Here is a 22,113-nt window from a genome sequence, read left to right on the forward strand (position 1 = left end):
TGTGCCCACTTTTTCTAACCTTGAGTTGAAGTCACCCATTGGCAATCATTGGCAGCATGGCATAAATAGTGTGAGAATGGTAGCTTTTTAAATTTAAACCAATAAAATTCAATGGATTCAATCTGATTGGCTGTTAGTGGCCCAACCCACTTTTCCTATTTTTTAACTGCAGTCCCCCAGTGACCAACTTTGCAAAGTCTGGGGACTCAGGCATAAAAATTGTGAGACTGACAGCATTTTACACTTCACCATTGAAAGTAACTAACTAACTCTGAAAAGTTTAACAACCCTGGAATTAATACTTAAATAATGAAATATAATCCAATGAAATTTAATGGGTGGAAATGGATTGGCTGTTGGTGGCTCCACCCACTTATTCTAACTCTAACTGAATATATAGTCAGCCATTGACTGACTGACTGCAAAGTTTGGGAACCCTGACATAAATAGTGTGAGAAAGGCAGCATTTTAAATTTAAACCAAAAAAAAAATCAATAGGTGAAGTCTGATTGACTGTTGTTGGCTCCACCCACTTTTTAAAACCTAAAAATGCAGTCCCCTAGTGACCCTTGTGTTAATACTGTGAGAATCACAATTGATAAAATCTGATTGGCTGTTGGTGGCTCCACCAGTCTGAACCGCAGTTACCAGGTGACTAGCTTTGTAAACTTTGGGGTCCTTAGTATTAATATTTAAAGAATTGCAGCAGTTTAAATGTAAACATATGAAATCTATAGGTGAAATCTGATTGACTGTTGGCCCCACCCACTTTTCTAAACTTGGAACCTAGTCACCCAGTGACTGACATCAAACCATTAAAATTCAATAGGTGAAATCCGATTGGCTGTTGGTGGCTCCGCCCACTTTTCAAAACTAAAACTGCAGTCCCCTATTGACCAACTGGGAAAAGTTTGGGGACCCTGGGGTTAATACTGTGAGAATGGCAGCAGGTTGAATTTCCCCATTGAAAGTCAATAGGTAAAATCCGATTGGCTGTTAGTGGCTCCGCCCACTTTGTCTAACTTTGAACTGCACTTACCTGGTGGCAGCAGATTGAATTTCCACCAAGTCAATAGGTAAAATCTGATTTTTCCCAGCTCCGCCCCCTTTTGGGCATCCAATAATCATCATATTTTCATTCAGGCTGACCCCATGACTACGTGATTCAAGCTTGGGGAGTGTAACCTCAAAGCTGTAAGATTGGCAGCAGTTTCAATTTCCCCATAAAAGTCAAAGGGTGAAATTTGATTGGCTGTTGTTGGCCCCTCCCACTTTGGGTCACCCAACAAATGTCGCTGTGTCATTTGGGGTGACCCCATGATTATGTTATTCAAGTTTGGGGGGTGTAGCTTCAAAGCTGTAAGTGTGGCAGCAGTTTGAAAATCTTCCCTTTCAAAGTCAATAGGAAAATTGGGGGATTGGGAGCGGCGCCACAAAAAGACGGGGGGCGGGATCCCTTAGAAAAGCACAAGCTGTAGCACACATAAAATGAAATTCTTATTGATACGGGCACTATATGTCTGTCATGTAAACAAGTTCACCTCTCTCTCTTTATTTACTGGTTTTTAACTTTTTTTTAATTGCTTTGTTGTGTTCTTAGCATATGGGGTTAATTTAGACAACCGGGTAATGTCAGGACATTCTCTAAGCTCAGAATTTGTTAGACAAACCATTTGCCTCAGCAGCTCATATAGCATTATGAAATTTTAATTCTTACAACCTTGCTAACCTGCTAAAGCCATAAATAACAATTATTACTATGGGGAGCCATTGTTAATATTAGGGCAAACATTTTAGCAGTGCTCGTACATAAAGGTAATTTGTAACAAGGCAATGTACATATTTCTTATTATGCACTGGAGAAATACATAAAATTCATGCCCAACCAAGAAGGCTGGAAATAAGCTGCCTTACAATATAGTACTAAAGTATAAAAATATTTGTATACAGCGTAGAAAAAGTGATCTATATATACATTTAATTGTTTTCTTTTATATAACTATTGGAGGCATGTTTTAGAGGCATGATTTATATTAAACATTACTGTATCTCTATGGTTGGACTTTATTAGTGTAAAAAGGCCATATACTGAGGTCTTAGCAAAACTTTCAAGTTTAAAACTAGAGAAAGGGTTACCTCTACTATATCAACACTCTTACAGACAAAAACAAGAGATCCTCTGCTCTCACCCATTATCAATATATATATATATATATATATATATATATATATATATATATATATATATATATATATATATATATATATATATATATATATAGGACATCAGTAAATTTTGTGTGTTAAGCTATTTCCTTCCCTTTAGACAAAACAGGGAATCGAGTCAAGTCATTGGCCACAAATAGGATCACCTGACTGTAGCTGGGAAGGGTGGGAACTACAACATGGAGCTGGCCTCTACCCCTGTATTAACTATAGCAAAAAGGAAAAGTTGTTCTTACCTCTCAATTTTAAACCTTTAGGTGGGGGTGCAATTTTTGTGGTCGCAGGCTCATTACACCCTGTCTAATGGTTTAAAGTTTAGTGATGAGGACAGCTTTACATTTACAGCTGAGAAACTGGAAAAAATATCTAATCTTGTACTAGGCAACTCACATACACCGAGGTGTAACTTTTTATAAAGGTGGCCATACACAGTCAGATTTAAGATGCCGATATGGGTCCTTCAGACAAATTCGGCAGCTTATCTGCCTGTGTACTGTATGGAGACCCCAACAGGCCTACTCGACCATTATCTGTCTGAAAATCAATCTGATATCAATCAGGCAGGTTTGATTTTTCCGTTGGATCGAGTATTGCATCAGCTCATATTTCCATCATGGTAATGCAATTGTTTGGCCCTAGGGCATATCGTGACCTTGTAGACAAGCAGATCTTATAATGTATGGCCTTCTTAAGGCCATAAGATTCATATGTTTTAAACTAAAGAATAGATTTAAACAGATGTTTATTAAAACCATCCAAAAGAAATTAATTTATCTACAATCTAAAAAGCAAGCATCCTATAATTGCCCTTTTGTTCCTCAGTACTTTCTTTAGCTAAAGCCGATGGTTTGGCAATATTAAAGGATTTATGGGTCTACATATCTGTTAGTAAGTAGTAGTAAGTACTGTATTCGCTAAAGGAACATTTTTATCTGACCCAACAAAACTACCCTTTAAAACTATTATTCTTGTGCTGTACAAATCTGGCAAGTATTTGTAGAAATAGAAAAAAAATAGTGTTGTGTTTGTATGTAAATGTGTCTGTACATTATAGGAACATCCTGCATGTGCTTCTGTTCAGAAGGGCAATGTGCATATTAGTGCTTAGCCTTGCTGAAGCGGAACATAAAGTGTTTCACGGCTAATCTCCCAGCACATCCATATACAGATTTATTCTGTAGCTGCAAACAGCCCCAGTGTTCTTGTTGCAAGATACCAAGTAACAGTACGTTTTTTTAACAATCACATCCGATTAATTGTTCTTCTTTAGGCATTAATTAATGGTCCTATTTAATCTCTTTTTGATAGGCTGTTAAGAAGTAGAGAAAGGATTAGAGAAAGATTTAAAAGGAATCTGAGCAAATCTGATTTCTGCACAGTGAACGAATGAAAGCACTTGTACAGGTAATTCTAGTGGCAACTTTGCTGCATATATTAATTTTACAAATTTCACTGGTTTTAAAGTTATTTGTTAATGTAAATACAAATGAAGCAGAATTTGTTTATCCCTTTCTGTTCCCTGTCTCTTGAAACAGTGTAGTAGAAGTCACAGCTTTTATTTAAGAGTAGTGAATGAGTAGTGATGAGTGAAATTTTTCGCCAGGTATGGATTTGTGAGGAAAAAGTCATGGTTGCGTTAGAAAAGTCACGTCACATCAAAATAGTTGTGTGAAAAAGAAGTTGTGTTCATTAAAAAAGTTGCTCAGTAGCCACAATTTCCAAATTTTTACCATTACGCTAAATTTTCAGCAAACGGGACAGATTAGCTCATCACTAATGCAGGGGATATAAACAGCCACGTAGAAATTACATGTTTAAATACAAGTAACTTTAAAACCATGAAAAATGTGTAACTAATGTATATTGCAAATATCCTCAGAATTACATTTTCTTTCATTATCCAAAAAAAACCCCAGTTTTGGGGTAAAGGAGCCCTTGTAGATTCATAACTGGATAAGTAGTTAAAAGACACATTTTGCTCCAGTTTCTAATGCGGGAACAGTTTCTTGCACTCATTGAATAGAAGGGATTATAGACAAGCATACTAAATTACCATAGCAACTAATAAAGTTTTTTCCAACATATACTAAACTGTTCAAAACGTACTGCTGTTTGGTTGCTATTGCCAAATTCAGTTGTAAAATTTAGCAACTCTGTTCTTAAATCAGCCACAGTGTCTGCTATCTTATTTTAGCTAAAATATTTACACTAAAATTCCTTTCTATATGGCCTGCATTTAATTTTCCTTTCTGGAAGGCTTTCATTGGGACTCTCTAGACTTTGAATAATATTCAATATAGGGACATCCCCATTGGGCTCATAAACTGCCCACTACCTGCTTCCTCTGAATGCAGGGAGTGCTGATCTTCCCCTTACTGGGCTTTGTCTCAGGAGAGACCATGATAGATAAATTTTACCCATCTGCTGGCCTACTTGATGTAACAAGGCTGGTTTTATTGGTGGTGTGGCAAGTCTGCTTGTGTATGCCTGTTACTTATATAGGTTATTCTTGCTATCTCAGCTTTTTTTGAAGCTTTTCTCCATACTATTTTTCATCACTGTCCCACTCCCAAGTGACTCCGTAATTGCTCTGCATCTCAGTTTGTGAATTTGGCCTTGTCCCTCACACTGTTATCATTTGTTTTCTAATTAAACTTGCCAGATTGTGAGCATCAATACCTCTGGGGGAATAGAAAACAAAGTTCTAATGCTTCCTTGCTAGGCTCAGGCAGGGGCAGCTGGCTGTTCTTTGTGTTTGGGTAAAAATACTATTCTGCCTGCAAGTGTGAGGCACATTAAATGCATTTGAATAATATCTTGATTGCGAATGAGTACAAAATGTGTAATATGAAGAGATACTTTGTGCCGAAATGATGACTTTCTCTAAATGCAGAGATATACATCAAAGAGTGTATATTAAATGTCACACTTAATTCTCCCTTGCCGTGCAGTGCAGAAATGTGCTTGTTGCTTAAGACGGATACTGATTTTTTATCAGTTTTGCATTCATCACATAAGAATGGATGCAACTTGCCACTTATCAACATTTTCATAATACAGTATGACATATTTGAAGCTTATTTCATAGTTGCTCCAGGGAACAGTTCATATATATTATAATTATTTTTTAATCCAGAAAGTCCCTAGACAAAAAAAAAAGGTATGATAGTTTTTGTAATGGGAATAATGGTTCTGTCAAGGCAGACTCACTTCAACTGCTGGCTGTTATTACTGTGGCTCTCCTTAACCATAGTTAACCATGTATCACAGATACAGTCCTCCAGGTCACCCAACTCCAGAAATGAGCCAAAGTAATCTCATGGAGGGCACAAATACTGCAAAGAGGTACAATTACAAATTTGCTTAATTTTAATTAAAACAAAGTACAAACATAGTCTGGTGTGCAAAGTGAATGTTGTGCAAGGGGGCAGCACAACTTTATATTGAGTGACAGGACCCTCCGACATTTACAATTTAAGCAATTATTTCATTTATTTATTTATTTATTTTTGCGGTAAATGTTATATGACTGTAGTTATCCATAGATTAAAACAGAATGTCAGCAAAGAACAGAGCGGGAAATAACACATTGTAGCAAACATTTCTTTTCTGATTAGACTAAAATATTATTTTTTTACCCATGCAAAGTTTACTTGGTTCCACAAGCAAACATCAATGCTAAAGTCAATGCTAGAAACACTTTTCTACCAGGCTACAATATCTGTCATGTAATTAAGAGTTTTTGGTCAACAGTGGGAAACATATTGCTAAATTATCATTTTTATGACGATTTTCCCTTTTTTACAATTAACTGTCTGCCTGTGCCAGTGATTGGGCACTTCTCCCTCACTCACTTTTTGCCCTTACCCTTGTTCCATAACTTAAATATACCGTTGATTCATGTGTTGCACTGTGTATTTTTTGTATTTAGCTGGCAGTGTCATTCTGTATTGTGGGACAAATGGCCGGTTTGATGGCATGAGGGCCATTTGACTGCTCAGAGCTGAAGAAGCTATGTAGGTGATTTATACCTGTTGATTTGTATGGTAGGAGGGGGATGAAGTGTACCTATGATTTAAAATGGTTTTAGCATATTTTTGTACCTGGTAGTGTTTTGTATGACTAATGATTGCCTTTTACCTTACTTTGTGTTGGTACAGAGCTATGGAATATTTAGATGCTATGCCCATATGCACAACATGAATCCCATGAAAGGAGTGGGTCACCTGGTGCAGTGCTCATCTTTCTTTTGTGAAACTTGATATACGTGATCCCATCTGACTTGTCATATTTATTCATTTATACCAATAACAGCCTTCTTTCATTCTGGATTTATAAGCAGAATCAGTCATGCTGGATACACATAGGACGCATGCCATTCATCAGATCATATTCTGTTTGGCCAAACTCATAAATAAGCCTGTTCCCATAATTCAGGGATCCCCAGCCTTTTTTTACCTGTGAGCAACATTCATATGTAAAAAGACTTGGGGAGCAACACAACTATAAAACAGGTTCCTGGGTGTGCTAATAAGAGCTATATTTGGCAATTTGGTAGCTCCTATATGGACTGGCAGCCTATGTGAGGCTGTTTGGCAGTACATCTGGTTTTTATGCAACCAAAACTTGCCCAAAAGCCAGGAATTCAGAAATAAGCACCTATTTTGAAGCCACTGGGAGCAACATCCCAAGGGGTCAGAGAGCAACATCTTACTCCTGAGCCACTAGTTGGGGATCAAGTTAATAGTTAACTAATCCCAAATCCATTATTGATTGTTTAAAAAGTGCCAGTGCTCTAATAAAAATGAGAATTTTTTTTTTTTTTTTTTTAAAAAGAAAAAATTATTAGCAAATTACTCCTATAATTCATTCAGTTAGCGTTTGAGAAATGTAAAATTAATAGAGAGTGGAGAAGTCCCCAAGTCTAATCTTTGGGACCCCACAAAATGGAGAACTCACTTTGAATTAATTGAATTATTGAAAACATTTACAGGGGTTAAGTTTACTCTTTTCTATCTTAATTGAAATTGATAAACAGTAATCAAACCTTGGTAACTTCTAAATCTTAAATATTCACATAATTGCAGGTTAATCTAATTAATTTATTAAGTGCATCTATAGACTGTCCGGTTGGCCAGTGACCCCTTACATGTGTAGATGGGAGTGATAGACCAGTTTCTCCCTGTCAGCTGTTTAACCTTGATTCCAATACCTCAGATTATGATCATTCATAAATGATTATGCCTGTGCCCTGTGGATCACTGTTGAAATGCTTGTGGGCAAATATAATATTAACACAGGATTTTTGGTAAGAGTGGTGATTATGTACGTGAATCTAGTATATTCTGCACTGTAACATGAAGAAACATTTCACATTTCAGTGAGTGAGTAAAACAGTGACTGACAAAACCACAGAGCATAAAATGGCTTATTTAATCATGTGATGATTATATTTCTTTAAGCTTGGAGGGCTTAATAAAAAACAGCTTTTAATTCCAAACTGCACATTTTGGCAGTCAGAAAAGCATGTAAAGATTTTTCCAACAAGTGAACGTTCCCTTTAAAAAATATTTTTCTTGATGGTGTTACTTGCCCTCTGTGTGGAAGAGTATCCTGCTGTATAAGAAGAGAGGTTAGCTTGTGGGAATAGAAGTGAAGATAGTGGTTCCCTTACCAAGGATCTATCTTTACCTTCATACTTTAGAAATGAAGACAATTGAGCAGATTAGCATTGTTGTGTTGCTGAATATTGTGTAAAAGCAAGTTAAATATTGGTCCTAGGGTTTAATCTCACAGCAGAGATGGGGAGCTATACTTTCCCTGCATACAGATAAAGAGAGATTATAATAAATCCCAAATACCCTACATAAAACACACACAAGAAAATGTGCACCAAGCTAATCTTTCCCTGGTTTTTAATCATAGCTTATTTGTATTCTCATGACAACATTATGAATACAGCTATAAAGAGGGCAGAGCATTTTTAACGAATGAGTTGTGCTGACATCTGTAGCAGGCTCTCTGTAGATCTAAATAACAATTCTTAGTGTTTAATGTTTGGCCACAACCTGCTAAACCAAATGAAGTTAATATAAAAAATGTTTGTCCTGCAAGAAACGCCACCAGTAGTATCACATGTACAGTGACAGAGCAGCCATTTTACACATGATAGACTCACAAGGTACATATATGTGTGTGTTCTTTGCGTACCTTCATTAGGAGTTGTAAATGAAAAAGACACAAAGTGTTTTTTAAATAAACAAGCATACTGTTTGAACTTATTGGCATAAAGTGCCATATTGTGTGTATTTTTCACAATAGTTGAAAAAATATCTGAAAACTATACAGCAACTGTGCTGTACAACTGGAAATAAATACTAGTGAATGAATTTAAAACTTGTAAATGTATGCAAAAATTTGATATTATGGACTCATGGAAAAAATGTTTTGATATTTGATGCACAGTTTTAAAGCCTGGACATGGTGAATAGTACATTTGTGCGACTTTTTTCTTCTAGAATGGTCTTACTGGTGCAAGAAGGTTTTCCATCGCTGAAGTGCTTTGAGAAGCCAATGGCAATTAGAAAGCCTGACCAACCTGACATCTCTTCCGCTTCAAATTAATAGGAAATACTGTGCCAATGGCAGATGCTGGCCATGCTGATCAAAAGTGCCATAGTGCCAGTCAGACACAGTTTTTACATAGGCACCTGAGGGCCCATGCCTTGGGTGTTGACAGCTTTAAGAGTGCCTATGTATAAAAAAAAAGAGCATCAAAAAATCCTCCCGCCCTGCTGCTGTACACTTAAAGGGCACCTATCACCCCTATAATTTTTCCCCCACCAGAGGTGCGCACTAATAGAACCTGCACTCTGGACAATAGTTTTTTTTGTAAAGAAAAACTTCCCCCGCCAGCGCTGGGCTTCTCGTACTGGGAGGGAGCTCCCGATGTGGACGGCCATGTTGGTTTGCGCACATGCGCTTAATAAGCAGATCTCCCCCTCTCACCTGACATAGGAGAGGTGGATGTAAATCACCCTCCTACGTCACACACAGCCACATAATGAAAGAGTTGTGGCTTGCTCATTTTGCTCATGTGTGCCCCAACATGGCTGCCGCACTGGGATCTCCCTTCAGGTGCCGGTAACCTAGCGATGGAAGGGGCATTTAAAAAAAAAAAAAAAAACAACTATTGTTTTTCATATCTGGAGTGCAGGCTCTATTAGCTCACACCTCTGGTGGAGGAAACTATAGGGGCAATAAGTGCCTTTAGGGCTAAATTATTTGGGATTATACATACTGTAGTGCATAGGTGATTAGTAAGTGTGTGAGATTAATGAGGGGAGTGGGTGGTTTGAGGTCTGGTGTCAAGGGCAGCACCAGAACCAACTACAGTACTAGAACCAGTAATGGCAGCCACTAGATTACAGCTCATCCTGTGATCCAATTGGATTTCATACAGTCTGTCCAAAAATAATTTTCATCAGCTATTGTTCCATTTTGTCACATGGATAAGTCATATATTCTAGTAACAGGATATCACAGCAGCGTAACCTCAGAAGGCCAGACAGTAATTTAAACAGGCAGAAGAGGTTATTGTGGTGGATGAGCTGATGTGAGTTAAATGCTATTATTGTGGCTGAGATAGAGTTATATTAGTGTTGTAAAAAGAGTTTTGCTTGGGAAAACAACCAAAATGGAACAATAGTAAGGGCCAGAATATAAGGACACTTGAGATGGGATTGTCACAGCTGGTTATGTGAGAGGTGCCCAAATCCATGACCTTGTCATTCAAAAATGTTATGATCACATAGTGGAGAGTCATAATGTGTTTTTTAGAGTCTTGTTTGGTAACATTATACCGCTAATTGGCTGATTTATCAAAAAATACAATCTTTTAAGATTTAAAAGCTACGTCTCTTCTACAGGCATAAAATATTATGAATGCATTATTGCTGTATGTTCATACACATACAGTAATGGCAGAAGGTAGGCATGAAGCTTAATCAGTTGTTAAAGTATCCAGATAGAATTTATTTTGCTCCACATTTGGGGGTCTCTGTAATAAACATGCTAAAATGTTCAATGAGCATAAAGTTATCACTACCCAACATTATATTATTCTTTCAGTTTTGTTGCAGACATTATGGTGAAATATATACCAAAACTATTTTTTTTCTTTTGTTTCTATTAGAATGAGGAAGGTTTACAAGAATATTTTCAAACTGTAGTACGAATGACCAATGTTGACCCTAAGAAGATAATTGGATGGCTGATTAATGATTTACTTGGGCACCTAAGACAGCAGAACCTTACCATCAAACAGAGGTGAGATTTATTCCCTTGTCTAAACTGTCTGCTTTCTCTGCCTCTGTGCCAGTAAAGTCTGACCAATGTTTCAGACTGCATTCATTTTATGTGATTATATTTTTAATTGTTAAATATTTTAAGCAGTATGTTCTCATCATTAGCTCAGTGAAGTCATTGAGGTTATGCAGTGGATGATTTCCTCTTAACTCACTGGAAAGATGGCAGTGTAAGCAGCCAGGCTTCTGGTTTTGGGGTGTTTGTTTGGGTCAGGCCCTGTGCTGCACTGTATATGTGTAGCGATACCCAGAGAAACCTCTGCATTCTAAAGTTGACCTGCATACACACACAGGCCATTGTACAAAAATGATAAGGAACAGGTGGAGATTTCCTCTACATGTAGATTATCTTGTTCAAGGGCTATATATGTGTACTGATACAGTGGTTTCATACAAAGCTATCATTAAGGAATGGAATCTGTACATTTATAATAAACAAACTGCAAGACATTGTATATAAACACAGAGCCCGTTCAACAATAACGTGTATCATCTGCTGTGTCCGAAACACATACAGACTAATAAAGAATACCATATTCTTCAAAACAGTAATTTAGCAACTGAAGAATGCCTTGTTGTGGAATGGAATGGCATGTATAGCCTATAAATGCAAGGTAAGGGCAGACAGAAACTGACAGGATGATAGTCGCCTGTGGAGATATCCTGTCACAACATAGAGCTATCTTCCCTCCAACTTCAATATTCAAACAATGAATTGAGGTTGGAAGAAAGCTGAGCTTTCACTTCTAAATGCACTGAAATATATATATATCAAATGTGACCTTAGCTGCAGCCCCTGTAAAGCAAAATGCTGACAAGCAGCCAGCAATACTAAAGTCCTTTATAAGACAACTTATACTCCAAGGCTAATGGCACACAGGCATTTTATCCATGACTGCCCCTGGTGGAGAAAAACAGTGGTCAAATGCCCCGTCCACATGTTACTGCTGTAATAAGGACCGGAGTGATGTGTAATGCCCGCACAAGCCTTTTTTGGGCAGAGAATCATCTGTCATCTCTCTGTGTGCCTCTACCTGGCACTTTTTATTTACTAGCATTAACAGCAGTGAGAGGCTACCTTGTTCCTTCTGTCCTTGCCAAAAATTGAAATTAGAGGATGCACACCTATGTTTAAGGAATAGGAGGAAAGTGCCTGTGAGTGTTCCCTATGTGACTGGAGAGGAATAGGAGGAAAGTGTCCGTGAGTGTTCCCTATGTGACTGGGGAGGAATAGGAGGAAAGTGTCTGTGAGTGTTCCCTATGTGACTGGGGAGGAATAGGAGGAAAGTGTCTGTGAGTGTTCCCTATGTGACTGGGGAGGAATAGGAGGAAAGTGCCTGTGAGTGTTCCCTATGTGACTGGGGAGGAATAGGAGGAAAGTGTCCGTGAGTGTTCCCTATGTGACTGGGGAGGAATAGGAGGAAAGTGTCCGTGAGTGTTCCCTATGTGACTGGGGAGGAATAGGAGGAAAGTGTCCGTGAGTGTTCCCTATGTGACTGGGGAGGAATAGGAGGAAAGTGCCTGTGAGTGTTCCCTATGTGACTGGGGAGGAATAGGAGGAAAGTGTCCGTGAGTGTTCCCTATGTGACTGGGGAGGAATAGGAGGAAAGTGTCCGTGAGTGTTCCCTATGTGACTGGGGAGGAATAGGAGGAAAGTGTCTGTGAGTGTTCCCTATGTGACTGGGGAGGAATAGCAGGATAATTACCACAACTGTTTTTCAGTTGAATGGCTCAGCATTAGCTTCCTTGCTTCTGCACAGACATTTATTCTAAAGCAAATGTCAGATTGGTGTCATTCCAAAATTCATAATCAGAAAAGCTTTTAGCTTTGTCAGGAATGTATTGTTTTCTCAAATATATTGCCTGCTTTCAAGTTCCATTCACGTTTCAAGTAAATGAAATTGCCAGCTCTTGTACTTATACAGTTGTTTCTTTCCAGTCCTGTCAGTCCAGTTGCATTAGCAGAACTTCTGACTCTGTTAGATAACGGGTCTATTTCCTCTTCAGCCGCCAAACAGGTATGTACTCCAGACGATAGACTTTTTTATCACTTGGATGGTAGTGAGCAAACATATCTAGGTTAACAGATGGCTTGAACAATAAATAATACAAATATATTTAATGATAAGTTAGCTCTTCTCTGTGCCTATAGTACACTACCAAAAAACTAAAGTTTTTAAACATGTTTTTTTTAGTAGAATTTAACCAACATTCCCTTAATTTTGAAAATGTAATTTAGGAATATGTAAATGTTAATTGAGAAATGTTTTTAGCTATAATTTTACTTATAACAACAATGTAGATCAGTTTAGAAAGGGACTACATTTTGATCAATGAAATAAAGTACCTATAACAGGGAACACGTTTTTGCCTTCACCTTAATGCTAGAGTTAGAACACTCTGATTCTGAGAATTTGCCAGTTTATAGTTAGTGGCATTTTCTAAGCCTATGCTCTGCAGTCACAGGGGTAGGCTAATGTCACTCACATTAGGAAGAAATTGCACACTGTTATTACTATGTGGAATCTGCTGATAAATTGCATATTGCTTTTTTTTGTTTTGTTATTTTTGTAATTTAGAAATAAAAAGTGTACCATAAAAATCATGGCAGTATTCATTTAAGGCAACAAAACAGGGTTATGAGACTTGCCTGGGCGCAAGAACTTGAATCCTACAGAATGAAAATAAGGTGCCATTGACTGATATCCACAACAAGCTTAACCTGTTATGGTCATGAGTTGTTGTAGATCATTGATATAGTGAGACAATTCATTCTCAGTGTTTAGGGGGTTTTGCTGGCTTTAAAGCTAGGGGCCAGCATAGTGACTGGAATTCTACATTAAAGTGATACATTCAACCCTATTGAATTGATTTGGGATAAAAGTTGAAGATTTAGCAACTTGTCACTCTTCGTGGGCCCTTGTGCTGCAGTTTTGCACTTTGCTTAGTACATTGCCCAGAGTTCTGCTGGGATCACTGCAATAGGTGTCGCTTGTTTCTTTTTTTTTTTTCTTTAGAAATGAATTGCCATTTTATAGCTTTCTGCTTTGTATTAGGCACTGAAGTACTTAAATTATAATAAAACTCTCTACTGGCTCTGTATATTTTAACACTGTATTAATGCTATGTACGTATATATATGATGCCTACATTTACACAATATAGTGGATATATCATTTTAAATAGGAGTATGCTTTCAGAGGAGAAAATATAACCAGCAAATTCCTGCTTGTCTGCTACATAAATGGTAAACTACATTCCTAATTAATTTCTTGGCTTCCCAAACAGCTAATGCAGGATAACAAGAACCGGAACCTTTATTAAAGGATACATTTCACATAAGTGAAATTCCCCCCGATCTTGTAGGCAAATAATGAATGATTTATATCTCAGCTTTCACTCATTAAATTACTAACAGCCCCTTTATTGGAGATCCTCATAGATCTGCTGTGGTCCCTGTTTGTGTTTCAAATGAGGAGTGTTGGTTCTAATGGTCCCTGCAAGAAACACAGTAGGAGGGGATAGCCAATCACAGCCTTGCAGTCACATAAGCAAAGACAAGCTTTGTTTCTCTATCCAGTCTGTCTAGCTGCTGATTGGTTCCTATCGTTTACTGAATTGTGTTGAGTGCCAGCTGCCCCCCCTACACAGCCTGGGAAAGGAGGCAGGAGGAAGTGGTACAGATGGGCCAGAGTAGCAGGGATTTTGGAGAAAGTTTCATTAAATCAACCCAAAACACAACTTTTTCTAAATACATTCTTTCTATACAAAGTATAATGCACTGGCACATTTCTGTTTTTTTACACAATATGTTCACTAAAATGAGATTTCTATACAAGGTGTTTCGCTGGGTGTGGAGGGTAGTGTCAGCTGTGAGTGAGTGCCATATAACAGCAAGTGATCCCATTACTGGCAGTAAATACTGCAGACAAGGCTTAGCTGTATATTATTCACAATGCACAAATAATTCAGAATGTGTTAGCTATCATAACGTGCTTAAGGCAGTGCTGACTATATGGAATCTTGGTGGGTAGAACATAATTTACAGTGGGCTATTAATAATAACCATAAAATATTGTAGGAGATGTTTCCATTGCGTTCTCAGATCCACCCACATGTTATTTCTCCTAGAGAACATGACAAATACTTTGTTACCCATCTGTCTACCTCAAAGAAAGAGTAACACCATTCAACCTTGGCACATCACCCAGTAATACCACTACATGTTGTTTCCTTCATAACAAAGGATTATTGTCCAGACCAATTTGAATTTTTCTTTAATCCCTTTCGGGCAGGATCCATTATTGGTGCAAATCCAGAAAGCTTAATAAGTGTGCCACTTGCATTGCTTTGTCTGCTCGGCTTAGTTCAGTTGTTTCTTGCATTATTCATCCCATGTATTTTTAGCATCAGGTTGTCATACATTCATTTACCATGGCAGAGATTCATTGGCATGGCGCACATGTCAGAGTATCATATTAGATTCTGATGTGTTGCTAGAAATGCCAGTTGGATAGCAGCTCTGGAAAGGATCTCTTTGAAGAACCAGCCAACCCACCTACCTGCATTTATATAGAGAGAGATTTCTACATTTGATTTTGTGCAATGTAACAATTACATTTAATTAGGTCTGGCATCTACATGACTATGTTTAGTAGCATGGCACTGCTGGAATAGAACTGATCTTCTAATTAGACTAATGGGAAATTAAATTGCATAAATCAATAGTACATTTTAAAGTTCAAATAGATTTGTGTTGGTTAGAAGCTACTGGATGGGGGTTTAATATGATTTAGAAATAGTAAATCTCTTTGTCATATTTTCTAAAACAAATTATTGTCTGTGTTGTGCAGCCTTAAGGCTAAATTAAATGGCAGACTGTGATCCGTCTATGCCACAAACTCCTGCCACACAACTGCCCAGGATGACAGGATGATTTTATAATGTGCTACCAAATCAATCCCATTGTACATCTGGTTATCTTCTGATACATGAATGAAATTGTTATTTTATATATCCAATGTATTCTCCTACAGAGATTATACATCATTCACATCAGTCCCCTAAAGTCTAAGGTCCCTGTCACATACACACATGCTACGGTCAGCTCTACCAGGAGTACCCTGAGTTATATGTATTCTAATTAGAAAAAGAAAGTCCAATATGTAAAGCTTCGGCATCTAATAGCTTTGAGTTTATGTAGAAGTCAATGGGAGTTGTTCTAGGCAAAGTCAGGCCATACTTTCAATTTGAGATTTGCAAGTAAATTCACAAATTTGAGGTATTCAAGTTTTTATTTGGACGAGTTTTCCATATTAATAAATAAGCAAGCATCTGAGTTTTTTTTTTTTTTTAAATGTGAATTTATTTGAATTTGAAAAAAAAAAACTCAATTCACAAACTTAAAACCTGATAAATAAGCCCATAAGTGTGCTGAAAGACATGGAATAGGAATCCTGTCCAGGTATGTGTGTAGTACTGTGTGTAGTATTGTGGCTAGTACGTGAGGAGTATAGTTGATGGTAGTATACAAAAAATGTATCGTCTGTTACACTGGGGTCTCCTGTGGGTTTCTGGGGGCTAGTTTTGGGCACTCAATGAGCATATCTCCTGGCAGAATTCTTCTTCTTTAAAAGAAGTTTTATTGAGGTGCCATGATCAAACAATCATCTTACATGTGTTCAAAGACACAAAAAGGCAATTGTTTAATCATGGCACCTCAATAAAATTACTTTTTACAAAGAATTCAGAAAATGGCGATACCTGCTCCCTTGCACCTGAGCCTCCCCTCCCTTGTGCTAAGTTATTGGACACATTTTATTATTTTAGTTTTGGAGTGCACCTAGTTTTGGGCAAACATGGGCACAAGAGTTCTGCAAAGCAAAGGTTCACATACTTCACAAACAAATATGGAACGTTGCATCACTTTACTCAGTAAATATATGTGTTATGTTTATGACTCATTTCTTTAATTGGGATTCTTATTATCTACTTGTATGACTTGTGTGAGATACAGGTCACATCTTAGGTCATATGTATGCAGAACTATTGAACAGGCTTCACAAACATTCATGTGTGTATATATACAGTGGAGGAAATCATTATTTGACCCCCCACTGATTTTGTAAGTTTGTCCAATGACAAAGAAATGAAAAGTCTCAGAACAGTATCATTTCAATGGTAGGTTTATTTTAACAGTGGCAGATAGCACATCAAAAGGAAAATCGAAAAAATAACTTTAAATAAAAGATAGCAACTGATTTGCATTTCATTGAGTGAAATAAGTTTTTGAACCCTCTAACAAAAAAAGACTTAATACTTAGTGGAAAAACCCTTGTTTGCAAGCACAGAGGTCAAACGTTTCTTGTAATTGATGACCAAGTTTGCGCACATTTTAGGAGGAATGTTGGTCCACTCCTCTTTGCAGATCATCTCTAAATCCCTAAGGTTTCGAGGCTGTCTCTGTGCAACTCTGAGCTTGAGCTCCCTCCATAGGTTTTCTATTGGATTAAGGTCCGGAGACTGACTAGGCCACTCCATGACCTTAATGTGCTTCTTCTTGAGCCACTCCTTTGTTGCCTTTGCTGTATGTTTTGGGTTATTGTCGTGCTGGAACACCCATCCACGACCCATTTTCAGTTTCCTGGCAGAGGGAAGGAGGTTATCGATATTTGGCTCCGTCCATTTTCCCGTTAATGCGAATAAGTTGTCCTGTGCCCTTAGCAGAAAAACACCCCCAAAGCAAAATGTTTTCACCCCCATGCTTGACGGTGGGGACGGTGTTTTGGGGGTCATAGGCAGAATTTTTCTTCCTCCAAACACAGCGAGTTGAGTTAATGCCAAAGAGCTCTATTTTGGTCTCATCAGACCACAGCACCTTCTCCCAGTCACTCACAGAATCATTCAGGTGTTCATTGGCAAACTTCAGACGGGCCTGCACATGTGCCTTCTTGAGCAGGGGGACCTTGCGAGCCCTGCAGGATTTTAATCCATTGCGGTGTAATGTGTTTCCAATGGTTTTCTTGGTGACTGTGGTCCCTGCTAATTTGAGGTCATTAACTAACTCCTCCCGTGTAGTTCTAGGATGCTTTTTCACCTTTCTCAGAATCATTGACACCCCACGAGGTGAGATCTTGCGTGGAGCCCCAGAGCGAGGTCGATTGATGGTCATTTTGTGCTCCTTCCATTTTCGAACAATCGCACCAACAGTTGTCACCTTCTCTCCCAGCTTCTTGCTAATGGTTTTGTAGCCCATTCCAGCCTTGTGCAGGTCTACAATTTTGTCTCTGACATCCTTGGACAGCTCTTTGGTCTTTCCCATGTTGGAGAGTTTGGAGTCTGCTTGATTGATTGATTCTGTGGACAGGTGTCTTTTATACAGGTGACTAGTTAAGACAGGTGTCCTTAATGAGGTTGACTAATTGAGTAGAAGTGTCTAACCACTCTGTGGGAGCCAGAACTCTTAATGGTTGGTAGGGGTTCAAAAACTTATTTCACTCAATGAAATGCAAATCAGTTGCTATCTTTTATTTAAAGTTATTTTTTCGATTTTCCTTTTGATGTGCTATCTGCCACTGTTAAAATAAACCTACCATTGAAATGATACTGTTCTGAGACTTTTCATTTCTTTGTCATTGGACAAACTTACAAAATCAGTGAGGGGTCAAATAATTATTTCCTCCACTGTATATGTATAATGTATGCATTTGTATATTGTCCTATTCAAACCTACTTCCTATTTCCTTTTGATCAAGTACAAACAGTAGTGAGCTGCATAAATCCATATTTGTGGCAAAACAACACTATCAGATTTCTTGGAAGGCACAGTGCATCAAATCACAGAAGCTCCCAACTCCCTAGCATTTCCGATCATAGATCCCATACCTCTTACTTGATGTTGGCTAAACATGAGCAGGATGGTACACAGGGTGCTATCTTTGCTATTTTATTCACTTGGCTTCAGTTTTTATGCCCCAGACAAGTCCAATCTCTGGCCCTGTTGTCAAACTACAACTCCTACCCTCCCTAAAATCCCAAGGCTGCTGAGGGTGCTGGATGTTTAAGGCCCATAAAAGAAAGGCCTTGTGTTTTTGCAGAGTGGGCAACTAATATCTGTCCAGGTATAGCCAACTTTGTGTTACCGTACCGTGCATAAGTGAAACGGCTAAATACATTACAGGCCCAGCAAATACAGGTCTAACTACTTTTCTCCTTTTCTTTTCTAACTCATAGTCAAATCTGATTCTTTAACAAATGCAATTAAGGCTTTTTTCTATTTAATCTGACTCTTAATTACTTTATCAGGCCTCTTCAGTAGTCTCATTAGCACAAGGGCAGTTGTTAGATTGTACATTAGAAATACTGTGATCCCACTTTAATCAAACATCAGCCACAAAAGGGAAGATTATGACTTCATTTAATGAATATGCACTTTCTCTCTCACTCTCTCTATCTCTCTCTGTCACTCTCTCCATCTCTCCCTCTTTTCTTTGCTCTTTCTCTCTCTCGTAAATTTTAGGTGTTCCAAGAACTTTGTAAAGGAGGAGAAAAGACTCCAGCAGAGATTATTAAGGAAAAGAATCTAGGGCTTCTGAAGGACAGAATGCAGTTAGAGGAGATTTGCCAAAGAATTCTTAACGGGCACCAAAAGGAGGTATTTTGCAATTGTACATCTACATAAATGTAAATGTTCTTTCCTTTTATGGAACAGGACTGTGCTGAATCTGTTCCTGCCGTCAGTGAATATTACATTCAGCCTTCCCACCGGCCATAGCAAGCCAATGTCACAGTACAATGCCACTTTTATCCCCCATATATCCCTTTATTTATACACAGACAAGAAGACACTAAGTAAATTCTGGTGATAACTAGTCTTATTATAGTGTTTCATGGCATATTTAGCATTCAGCCAGCTATGAATCACTTCAATTAAGGATATTAATAATGCAAGTGGCAGTCTGCAAGGAGCTGTTTGTCGGGTCATGGTCTTATATCTTCACATTAGAATGTCATGCTCATTTCATTGTGCTAGACAAATGATCGTTTCAGATGATGTTCTTATTAGTTTGTTGAGCAGTGTGTTTATTATAATAGAGCCAATAAACTTTAATGTCTGAGCTGTTTTCTGAATGACCAGCCTGCAAGGTAACTGTGATTGGAACAGGGGAAATCTCAATTTATGTTACAGGGAAATGTCCGCTGTGTTTGATGATTGTATTGTACTCTGTTTAGAGTATATGGTGTTATATATTCAAAATGCACCACGTGCCTTTAGGCTAAATAGGTAAAACATTGTGTGTGCAAGGAACTTTACTTCTCCCTATACTTGTACGGATTATTATAATGGGACCTGCCTTAATGATTGCTTCAATAGAGGCAAGGTACCCAGGAAATGTGCCTAGAGCCAATGCATTGAGCCATTACACGTGGCATATAACAGTTTGTACAGGCTGCGAGGTGCAGAGCACTGTATTGCCAGGCTACATGGGACCATGGGCAGGCAGTAAGTACAGGGCTTTCCTGCACCTCTGAGCTAGGGACATTCTAGGGGACACCCCAGTGCTGCCCACCATCTGCCCTTCTGAATAAAACAGTAAATGGGGCCCTGGTACCTTTCCCAATCTTTCCTTATAGCCCATAACCATATTGTTTTCTTCTTATCAATGCAGCAACCCCTGTATCTGCTTTGTTCTTGAATTAATTTCATTACATACCAAAATGTAGCAATTGTATGCAATACATTGGGATAGAATATATCTAATTTGCTAACACTGGGTGCTCAGTGCTAATATTAGATGCAAATATGAGCACAGATATGCATTCATTAAAATTCCGTGAACAAAGTGCTCCTTGTGTGTCTCTATACTAGAGCCGTGCACTGATTGTCGGTGAACCCTGATGTCGCCTCGACTGGTCATTACTACTACAGGCTTAATCCATTTGTTTCCCTCTCTCACTGTGTCCGGGTACAATATAGAGATGACAGCAGATGCAAATGTGTATGGGTTATGTGGGCAAATACAAGCGACATTCAGTATACTTGCCAGTACTGACTTCTAACTGCTGCTCTTTAACCTTTCAGGTTGCTGAAATAAGACAAGGAAACCATAAAATTATGAACAAACTAATTGGCTTAGTCCAAAAGGCAACCAAAGGACGTGCTGATCCAGTTCTAGTGAAGTCCATACTGGAAGAAAAAGTGTTGTCATAGTTTTCCTGTGAAGATTTAATTATCCCAAATGAAGACTTCTGACATATTACTTTTCTGGTTACTATGTAAGCCGACATGCACAAATCAGTGCAAGAAATAGCAAAAACCATAGATGTTTTGTCATTATAACAATAGGCAGAGTATGTGTCCATTGCAAGCCCTTCCTTCTTATTCTTTTAATGTTGTACACAGAACACAGGTGCATATTGACACCCACCCCCCCACACCTTTCATTTACTGACTGGCCAGCTGGGAAGTGGATAAGGTTAGTACTGAAAGTAAACAGTGCATTAGAACAACATAATGCTTGTGGTCTGTGATTCAGAATGAACACCTAAGGCTAAGGGCACACGGGGCTGATTCTCAGCCTGCCTATAAGAGATGGGGGTGGGGGGTTCTAAGCATGTACCTGTTCTGCCACCTAGAACTAATCTGGACCCTTGTCCCCCAACTGACTGCACATTGTTTTCTAAACCCACCCAAACGCGCTGGTGGTGGCCGACTAAGGCACCCTGTGTGGCCATAGCCCAAGACATAGAGGAAAAATCATTGTACATTGTGCAGAGCAGAGGGATACATTTTCTTTATTTGCCATTATGCCTGCTATAATACATTATGTATGTTCTTAGGGCAACACATATATTCTGTATAAAAGACTGATTTAATTAGACGTATTTTGTGTCCTCTGGCGCTAACAATGGCAATCCCTTCAGGAATGAATGTATGAGAGTGTCCATTTTCATTTTTTCTCCTAAAGTCCACGAGTAAAACGTTTTCAGGCTACTCATAACCTGTGTTAGAATATATTATGTAATATAATGGAGATTGTTACTGAGGAAAGCTTCTCTGTATTTTACTGAATGTACTTTTTTTTTCCCTTGCATATTGGTAGCTGGGGCCCCAAGAACCCGTCCATATGCTGCCCTTATAAGCGCTTTAATGTAACTGCTGATGTGAAAACACAACTCATTTGGCCTCAGTTATATTAAAAATGTTAAGAAGCTGGATGTCATTCTCATTTTTATTGAAAATGAAGTTCATAAACCATTCTGCGGATAAATTCTTCCATCTGTGCTCCAAATTATTTGTGCAACAGTTCCATCTGCTTGTGGCCAATAACCTGCACTCTCACATTTATGTCCACTGAGATTTAGCCAACAGCAACATTTCTCACCAGGTTTCACCATGACAAAATGCCCATATTCTCCAATGTGTTTCACAAATTTTGCGACAAAGCAAAACCGGACAAATTGACTCATCACCAATTGCCAAAAATGTGTATTAAAAATGGCTGCTTGTTATACAAATGTA

General features: G+C 38.3%; 1 protein-coding gene across 2 annotated transcripts in view; it reads left to right on the top strand.

The window, feature by feature from the left end:
* Positions 1 to 21,809, top strand: part of gatb (glutamyl-tRNA(Gln) amidotransferase, subunit B) — a 66,191-nt gene extending 44,382 nt beyond the window's left edge. For both annotated transcript variants that reach the window (XM_002933496.5, XM_012955609.3), the window contains 4 exons: positions 10,421 to 10,554; positions 12,532 to 12,610; positions 19,111 to 19,245; positions 20,674 to 21,809. In XM_002933496.5, coding sequence (XP_002933542.2) covers positions 10,421 to 10,554; positions 12,532 to 12,610; positions 19,111 to 19,245; positions 20,674 to 20,802 — 477 coding nt within the window. In that variant the 3' untranslated portion in view covers positions 20,803 to 21,809. The remainder of the gene's footprint in view (positions 1 to 10,420; positions 10,555 to 12,531; positions 12,611 to 19,110; positions 19,246 to 20,673) is intronic.
* Positions 21,810 to 22,113: the final 304 nt, after the last annotated feature.

The sequence above is a fragment of the Xenopus tropicalis genome, chromosome 1, assembly GCF_000004195.4.
Source record: "Xenopus tropicalis strain Nigerian chromosome 1, UCB_Xtro_10.0, whole genome shotgun sequence".
Lineage (NCBI taxonomy): Eukaryota > Metazoa > Chordata > Amphibia > Anura > Pipidae > Xenopus > Xenopus tropicalis.